At 33.7% G+C, this 9,941-nt stretch overlaps 1 protein-coding gene across 5 annotated transcripts; it reads left to right on the top strand.

The window, feature by feature from the left end:
- Positions 1 to 4,039: 4,039 nt before the first annotated feature.
- LOC141708393 (organic cation/carnitine transporter 7-like) lies at positions 4,040 to 8,730 on the top strand. Of its 5 annotated transcripts, none has more exons than XM_074512002.1 (7): positions 4,040 to 4,060; positions 4,153 to 4,263; positions 4,647 to 4,922; positions 5,769 to 6,006; positions 6,998 to 7,505; positions 7,622 to 7,824; positions 8,399 to 8,730. In XM_074512002.1, the coding sequence occupies exons 3-7, from the start codon at positions 4,651 to 4,653 to the stop codon at positions 8,627 to 8,629; spliced, it is 1,452 nt and encodes a 483-aa protein (XP_074368103.1). In that variant the 5' UTR covers positions 4,040 to 4,060; positions 4,153 to 4,263; positions 4,647 to 4,650; the 3' UTR covers positions 8,630 to 8,730. The 5 variants fall into 5 exon arrangements, with proteins under 5 accessions (XP_074368103.1, XP_074368105.1, XP_074368102.1 ...); XM_074512004.1 differs by having other exon boundaries at positions 4,043 to 4,060; positions 4,651 to 4,922; XM_074512001.1 differs by lacking the exon at positions 4,040 to 4,060 and having other exon boundaries at positions 4,078 to 4,263.
- Positions 8,731 to 9,941: the final 1,211 nt, after the last annotated feature.

Below are 9,941 nucleotides of genomic sequence, written 5' to 3' on the forward strand. Positions count from 1 at the left end.
CTCGGCTTCTCCTATGAGTAGGACGTCGCCTGACTTACTATGATGATTCGTAATTCTAGGCATCTCAGAACTACTCTAGTGATTCGTACTCCTGGCATCTTAGTAACGTTATAGTTGATTTTGGCCTTTTCCCTTGAAGGTGGACACCTGATTCGCTTTACTAACTTATAATCCTAGAAATAATATTACAGCGAAATTTTGAAGGGTCATGTAAATGAGGATGTTATTTATTAAGACCTCTAAGCATGATTTTTTTGAAGGCCTCTAAGAAGGATTAATTTGTAGAAGATCTCTAAGGAGGATTTACTTATTGAAGACCATTAAAAATGATTAAGTTATTGAATACCTCTAGGGAAGATTTATTTGTAGAAAACCTCTAAATGGATGTTATTTTTTGAAAACCTCCTCTAAATATGGGTATTATTTGGAAAACTTCCTTCAAATGAAGATGTTATTTTGTGAAGACCTCCTCTAAAAGGGTGTTATTTGGAAGACCTCCAAATTAGGATGTTATTTTTTGAAGACCTCATCCAAGGTGAGTGTTATTTGGAAGACCTCATTTAAAGAATAATGTTCTTCATTGAAAATCCTTGACGAAGAGAATTTTATTTTTTGATGACCTCCTCTAAAAGGGTATTATTTGGAAAATATTCTCTAGATACGGATGTTATTTTTTGAAGAAGACCTCATCTCTAAAGGAAAATATTTTATTATTGAAGACCATTTGCGAAGAGAATATTATATTTTGAAGGCCTCCTTCAAAGTGGAATATTATTCTTTGAAGACGTCTTGTAAAAGAGGATGTCGTCTCTCGAAGCAGGCCCTCGGGGGGTGATTATGCTTTGAAGATCCTCGAGGGTGATTTTTTCTTTTTGAAGACCATCAAGATGTGAGCCTCGCTCGTGACTAGTATTTTAAGCCAGTAGAAAAATATAGAATTACCAGCAACCTCGCCTCTTCAAATAGAGCTAGACCTATTATAGTTTATATTTAGAATATTAAGATAATATGATTACACCCCTGACATGAAGCAATATTCTTATCAACAAACTCACCCTCTATTCATGTGGCCTCGCCTTTTAAAGCCAACAGGATATGGGTCATGAATGATATAGGAAGGCTGCAATAAGAAATTGAAGATGATAAATTGTGCCTACTCTACAAAATTTATTTATCTTTGAGTGTTCTCGACCACTAAGGCCTCACCTGGAGGTGTCCCCTTAAAGGGTTGGATCAAACTCTAAAGAATTATCAACGGTGCCAAAGGCCAAATTCAAATATTTACCATTAAAAGTAGGGTTGTGCATTCGGTTATAATCGAACCGAACAAATTTTTTTCTGGTACACTGAAAACGAAATAGTGGGAATTTTTTTTTATCAAAAATCGAACCAAATATATTCAGTGTCAAATCGAAACCAAAATAAACAATTCATTTTTTTACCGAAAACCTGAAATCTAAAACCGAATATTAAGAAAAAATGCCAAAATTGCAAAAAAAAATCAAAAAATTTAAGTTCACAATCAATAATTTAAAACATTAAGAATTTAAAATATTAACTATAAAAACTTGCAGCACTAGGTTATTACCAAAACATTTAAATCATAGTTTGTATCATAACTTGTCACATAGTTTTGCTAGCATCATTATAATTCCCATAATGGTTATGGTCAGTCGTAAATATAGAATTACGCACAAGCATCCCATAATCTATCAATTTCCAATAAATACGAAAACAAAAATATCTACATACGAATATCTTAGAAGTTATGATATTTCGGGTATGCATGTTTAAGTTAACTGCTCACAGTTTGGAGGCGGGAATCGAGAGTCTATATCAATGTGTATGTATGACATGACAGCCAGGCCCATGAGTGATGACTGAGGAGTATAATAATTCAGTTATATAATTAATATTTTGTATATTACTGAGAATTTCGATTATTAATTCCATTTTTCGGGACTAAAACCCGAAAAATCGAATTTCGGAAATTTCTCTACCAAAAATTGAACCAAATTTTATATTTTGATTTTCGGTTAAACGAACCGAAAGCACACCCTAATTAGAAGAATAATCATTTAAAACAAACTTATGTATCCAACAGCAATGCCCGTTAGTAGAACTAGTAGTGCTTGTTAGTTGAATCGGCATCTCCTTCGAAGGTTAAGAAGACTATCATCACAAGAAGAAGCCTTATTAATATTTATGCTCCACATCATTAAATTTATTTCCTATTACTTAAGAACTCTCCAAATAGGTGTCTTCCAAAATGACCAAGAGAGAAAAACATTAGTATTGCCTTCTCGAAAAATCTCGCATCTTTCTAGTTTATCATGAAAATGGTGAGAAATATATTGAAAAATGAAGGACGTTGCACATTCAAAAGGACCTCGCCCAATTTAGGAAGTCAAGGAATATTTATAGGTTGTCCTTGGACTAATCTCCGTTTAACGGCAATGGTGGAAAAATGCTAAATTATTTTGAAGAAAATGCAACGGGAATAAGTTAGTTTCTTTTACAAATACTTGTTGGAAGAAATTGGGGGATAGTTATGTAAAAAACCTACATCGCCCTCATAAAAGGGATTTGATCCATATAGAATAAGGAAATTATTTGAATAGAATAGAAGTATTTTTATGTTTAGCGTTTCTCAAAAGTATGTGGGTTCACCCAAAACTGAATGCATTGGGTCATACCCGAGGTAAACCATTACATTCGGCAAGGAATGAGACATGTGAGTCAGTCCCAATATGAAATTTGCCTCGCTCAATAAGGGAAAGACCTCGCCCATTTGTGAAGGACGTCACCTTATAGACATCATTTAAGATGAAAGACTTGGGTTGTTAGGTTTCACAAGCCTCTCATCGCATGAAATCCTCCCCTTAGAAAGGGTCTCACCCTTTTGGGTCAATAAGATAAGGAACCTCCCTAAACTGCTATCCGGATGACACTGAAGACTTTGGGCATCACCCAAACTTATTATTTTACCAATCACTGTTGCAACAATTGAAGAAGAGGCTTAGGCCCTATCACCTAACAGGCATAGCCCTATTAGGGGGGGGGTCGAAGGGTGTCGCCATTGGTGAATCTCAATGCTAGCCCTCAGACTAGCTAACTCTTCTATTTGGTTCAAGAAAGGCATTAACTATGATAATATTGGGTCAATGACTTAGTCTCACGTTCCGAGAAAGTAGTTGGACTCCTAAGGTCATGACAACTTCACTAAAGGTGGTGGCCTCGATCCTATGGCCTTTTCAAGGGAGAAACATAGTCCATATAGATTTTATTGTGTACGTTAGCATATTATATGGGATGCAGTAACCTTTGCGGAATAAAGATAATTTTACATGCGATATTAATTGCGAATTCAATTATCCAACAATCTCAATCATCCCCGGACAGCATACCTAACACCTTAGGCCTCTAGGTATCGTCAACCACCACTACAATCCCAACTACCCTCCCTGAAGTTATTTTCACCAAATTTCTTCATTAATAAAATCATTGTTACAAAAATACGGTGCAATCTCATATGAAACCTTACAACCTTATATCCTACTACTTGCGACCTGTTATACAAGTGCAACTCCTTTAAACATGTTATGCAAATCCAACTTCATTTGTATTTTTATAAAAAAATTATAAAATTGGGTAATTTTGATAAATTTCCTTGATGTTATTATATGATCTTTTTTGTATTTTTAAAAAACATACAGTTAAATATAGTCGCAAACAATTTAATGGTAGTAAAAAATGGCCGTTGCATTAGCATAGCAACAAAAATAATTATAAAATTCCATACAATTTGAAAAGTATATATATAATTTTTTTCAATACTCGATACATATTTTAAAGTGAATATAAAATATATTTTTATAATTTATTTTTTATATTAAATTTTAAACAACAAATTTTTATTTAAAAAAAAAATTTAAAAATTATTTATGACATTATACTTTAAATGGGCCTTAAAACGGGCACAAGTCTCTATTCGCAAATGTATATTACCGGGGGCAGAGGGAGTAGTGAACAAGGGTACTTCTGAGCAAAAAGAACATGGGTACGTGGACAAAATAAAATGGAATAATTTCCAGGACTAAAAATTAGTTATTGGTTGTAACTTGTAATAACATAACAATCCTGAATCTGTAGGATATCCAAATATCATATCAGCACGGAAGCAAATTGGAAAAGCCTGGACTTGCAAAGACATACTAAGGAAACATTTACCCCCACGCCATTTTTACCACCCCAAACCCCGCGGTAATTCTTTCTCCCAATTCACCACTTGCTTGATTCATCATGTATGTATGTTTTGATTTCTGCTAGATTCATCAATTTCTTGTCTCTTGTGCTTTTCCCCCTTTTCTTGAATGTTAAAATATTTTGATTAGCAATCTAATAGTAATAAAATTTTATTTGTCGTTCTATATATAATTTGTTCTAAAGATGTTTGTTATTAGTGGCAGATCCTGGGCCCCTTTTAATTAGATATGAAATTGATAAATTTTAGTGTGTAATAAGAGATAGTTAGTTTTTAGCGGTTACGTAATGGTAGCGGTAGAATTTACATGGTTTTACCCCTTAATTTACATAAATGTAGGGACTCAGTTGTGAAATGTTGAATCTTGTCTTGTGTGATTTAGTTAGATGGAAGATCGGGGCCATAATGTGTACTCGTTGGATGAAGCACTATCGAAAATTGGGTTTGGGAACTTCCAGGGTCTGGTGCTTGCGTATGCGGGCCTTGGTTGGGTTGCCGAAGCAATGGAAATGATGATTCTCTCCTTTATTGGGAGGGAAGTTCAGGTTCAGTGGGGGTTGTCATCTAGTGAAGAGAGCTTGATATCGACTGTAGTTTTTGCTGGCATGCTAATCGGTGCCTACTCATGGGGTCTGGTATCAGATACTTATGGAAGGAAGTAAGACGTTTTTTTTTATCATTTAAGTGCTAGATTGTTCTGTTTCTCTCGTTTTCTTTTTCTCATCCATGTTAAGAGTACTTTTGATTTGCATGAGTTTCTCTTATTTTAATTATTTTGTTAAAATCACGCCTAATCGTCTTTGAGGAATCCGAATTTGCACAAAAAGCGAATAATGTACATGTTTAACACTAGGGTGCATTTGTGTTACGAGATAAATGGTATACATGAATTTGTGGCGCTTTGTACATATATTAAGCATGCATTTGTAGTTACATTTTGTTTAGATATATTATAAGATTCTAGTAAGTCCTCCCAACACCTTGAGGTTCTAGGATATTTGGTAACTTAACATCCACCTAACACCTTTAAGTTTTAGGAGAACTGCCAATTTAACATGCTATTAGAACAGGTAAAATAGCACATTTCAATTGTAATCCGTTTCGTTTTAATTCCTGGTGCTTGGTTTTCCATTTAGGGAGAACGGTAATGGCTATACAAGTAACACCCTTTATTATGCCTTTTAAATCGTCTGGTGTGTAAAAAAATTTGCGCATAGGGCCGGAAATGTAATGTTCTGGGATGCAATTTGATTATAAGAGTTTAGAGACGGACATGAATTGCGGCATTTTGCTGATATTTTGTGTGTTGAATAGGCCTACATCTCTAGTTACATTTCAATTGTATAAAGTTTCATTTTCATACCTTGAGCTTGGTTTTCCAGGTAGGAAGAAAGGTAATGGCTATATAAGTAGCACCCTTCATGCATTCCAGATCCTATGGTGTGTATGTTTTGTTGTCTGGCGGTTGCTGCACATGCGCATCTAATATTTTTGTCCCTTCCAGAAAGGGATTTCTTGGTGCAGCTATACTTACGGGTGGAGCTGGGTTATTAAGTGCTTTATCACCAAATTATATATCTTTGTTGGTGCTTCGTTTTTTGGTTGGTATTGGTCTTGGATGTGGGCATGTGTTTACTTCATGGTTTTTAGAATTTGTTCCTACTCCAAAAAGAGGGAGGTGGATGATTATTTTCTCAAGTTTCTGGACTGTTGGAACAATTTTTGAAGCCGCACTTGCATGGGTATGTTTAAAACACTTCGAAACTAAAACATGTGCTTAATGGACATCTTTATAGCGCATTGTCATATGTTACCTCCAGTTCATGTACTGGGCCCAATTTTTTTAGTTCTATGAGCCATTTTTGACATGGCGGTCAAACTCAAACACTCAAACTTGTTGTGCTTGATTTATTGTTTTTATTTTTTTGGTGGAACTTGTAGTATTTTGTGGATAGTTAATAAAATTTTTAAGTGTCTCACAATGAATTTAATTAACCACTGAATTTCAATATGAGTTTCAAACTGATTTGTAAAATTAAGGGAGTACTAGGATACGGCTCAGGTATTAGCGACACTCTATCCACTTGTCATTGCATAATTCCAGTCTAAACATGGTCTGTAAAATCATTCGAAGTTGACATTTTCCGTAGATATTCCAATGTGATATGAGAGCAATTGGCTGGAAGATATTCTCACTGGAATCGAAAATGGGAAGCTGTGGTATTGCAGGATGATACACATCAGTTTTAGCTGTTTTAAGCTCGAGGCCTACAAGCCAGAGTTATCTTCATATGAACTTGTTGCCTAATATCAATATCTTCAGTGATTGTTGTCTAAACGCCTTGGAGTCCACAAGCCAGAGTAACTTCTAAATGAAATCGTGAACAGTATTAAGGCTTTCTAATAATGTGCTCTACTAGCATTGTAAATTGTAAAAGTTCAGATGTTTATTGTAGTATATAAGTTGCCTATAGATCGAAAGACTAAAATGTGCATGATTGAAATTATTTTAAGTTAATATGAACCTTTTATTGTTATTCACTAGCCTGCAGTTGCATACTCTTTGTCTCAGCTTAGTGTAAATAATTTGTGTACCAATACTGTTTTGTCTTAATATTATATGTTATGATAGAATATGGAAATAAACAATTAACAACTGAGGTTGGGTTAAAGTTGGCTCCCTTCGTCTGTGCAGAAGTTATGAAATAGATTTTCACTTATATAATGCTGCAGATTGTCATGCCAAGATTTGGGTGGAGGTGGCTCCTTGTACTTTCTTCTCTACCATCTTTTGTTCTGCTTATCTTCAATGATGTTGTACCAGAATCTCCAAGGTACCTATGCATGAAGAGTAGAACAACTGAAGCATACAACATACTTCAGAAAGGAGCTCTTTTAAATCAACAAGAACTTCCTCCTGGCATGCTTGTTTCTCATAGCACTAGTGAGCTGAATGAGGAGTTTGCATCATCTGAAGATGCAAATTTGCTCTCGGAAAGAATTAAGACCCTTAGTTCTGAATCGAAAACCTCAAACATGTCTGTAATTTTTTCCTCGAAATTAATCAGAACAACACTTTTACTGTGGTTATTATACTTCGGAAATACATTCTCATACTACGGCATTATATTGCTGACCTCTGAGCTGAGTGGCGGGAAAAGTGATTGTAGAACTGCTATGCATTTAAAAAATACAAAGGACGCCAGCCTTTACTTGGATGTCTTTGTCACTAGTTTGGCAGGTATTGTGGTTATAATTTTGGCTGTTAATGTTTTCTTTTTAGATGATGTAGATGTGCTCTCTTTAACATATTTTACACAACATATGCCAGCTAACGTTATTGACCTATATTTGCAGAACTTCCGGGGCTTGTATTGTCGGCATTTATTGTGGACAGAGTGGGTCGCAAATTTTCCATGCTAGTTATGTTCATTTTAGGTTTCATTCTGCTGCTGCCACTGGTCGCTCATCAGAATGAAGTTTTGACCACATCATTGTTATTTGGTGCTCGGATGTTTATTTCAGCAACCTTCATAGTAGCTTGTATATATGCCCCTGAGGTAATTCTGGCCTTTTCTACTAGGTTTGACTTGTGAATCCTCGTTGATTTGCAGTATAACCATTTTAATATTTCAGAGAAAGAAAATAACAAATTACTGTAATCTTAAGAGTAAATTGCATTATGTAAACTTATCTTTGACCAACATACAATTTCAAAATTACACTTTTCTAACTACCCTTTGTCATACTAGAGTTCATAATTTTTTACAATTTGCAAGTAGTATGTTACAAAAATCCAAAATGCAGGTATAGATAATACAGTTAAAACTTAATGTAACAGCAATACCTCTAATCATTGCAGTAGCCTAGAATGGTTAACTGAGCACTCAACTCTTCCTAGAACAGTATTAAACAATGAACTCTTCTTGTTATAGTATTATAGTATTTTTCTTTATCCTTCTCTTTCTTTTACTGTATGTTGATGTCTATATAATGATTTTCTTTCCATTCTGTAAAGATATTTAAACCATCCATTGTCTAAGCATTATATTTCTTCTCCCTGACATTACAAACGCTCTTTAGCAAAGTAACCTGGATTGATCTTATGTAACTTTTAATCTATATGTGTTGTAGGTCTATCCAACTAATGTGAGATCAACCGGTGTTGGAATTACGACTGCCATAGGAAGAATTGGTGGGATGGTATGCCCTCTTGTAGCTGTTGGACTAGCAGGTGGTTGCAACCAAATGGTTGCAGTTGTTGTGTTTGAAATTATGATAGTTCTCTCTGGACTCAGTGTCGTACTTTTTCCATTTGAAACTCAAGGGAAAGAATTAGCTGATCATGTACATGCGTCTGCTTAAATTTAGTAGCTAATTAAGGGATAGCGTTGCCAATACGATATATGTAAATGCTTATTATAGATTCATGTGTAAATTGCTTTGTGCTAAAGATTATTACCCCAGATGATGATGATTTCACTGGCAGTTAGGTCAGTACACGTTGGCCGTGCAAGAGAAGAAAGGCATAAATCATGTACCTAGCATGGGTACTAGGAGAATATTAGCTAGTAGTCAATCTGACCAATAGTTTATCACAAATCTATCATTATAAGCTGAGAATTTATCAATAGTTTGTGGACATAAAAATTAGCACCAGCTTATGACTGAAGAGGTTAAATATTTCGCCTTCGCCTTTTGTTAATTTATTAAATTCTTAGAATTAGAATAATGTTCAAAACAGAATTCTAAAACACTCCTACAAGATTAATATATAGTAAAATGTCCCTACAAAGAAAATCATAAATTATGTTGGAAAAAACTGATGGGATAAAATTCAAGCAAATTAAGCAAGCAAACAATTCTTAAATGATTTAATAATTTCCTTAATCTATCCCTTTATTTGTGTGTTGCAATTGCAGATGAATTATTAAATATTTATTAATTTATTAAATATATGGCATGTTGCTTGCTAAATGACCGAAATTGATATGGGAGATGAATTATTAAATATTTATTAATTTATTGTTCTGTGTCCCATTTAATAGAGAACAGAACAATTACTAACCCCAAATAAATTCTTGATTGTGATCAGCCGAGGAACAAGCCAGACCTGGATATTATAATATAAAATATTTAAGTATTATAACAACTCTTGCCAATCATATAAGATATCATTTTATATAACATACAATATTTAAGTATTATAACTACTCCTGCCCATTTAAGATGACATTTTATGTTTTTAACTCCATACCGCAAAAATGATGTTTATAGTGGGTATTTATTATTATTTTAATAATAAATTTGAAAATATGTAAAAATATTATAAAATTAAGAGAGAGAGAATTTTTTTATTGACAAAAATGATATAAGATACTAGTTTATTAAATATAAGATATGAATATGATGTATTAGAGCAAGTAAGAGTCTTTATAATTGTTTTGTAAATATTATAAGAGATGATGTCCTAGTTGTAAACTAATATTGTTTGTATATACTAACTTCAACAATGATCCTCATTTTTATATCCAATAATAATAATAATAATAATAATAATAATAATAATAATATATTTGAAATATAATAATGAAGGGAAGAGAAATATCGGGTGAAAAATGACATAGCATTTATTTTTTATTAGTAAAAGTGAAACATAGTTTCATTAAAATAGCCT

This window comes from Apium graveolens, chromosome 2 (genome assembly GCF_009905375.1).
Source record: "Apium graveolens cultivar Ventura chromosome 2, ASM990537v1, whole genome shotgun sequence".
Taxonomy (NCBI): Eukaryota; Viridiplantae; Streptophyta; class Magnoliopsida; order Apiales; family Apiaceae; genus Apium; species Apium graveolens.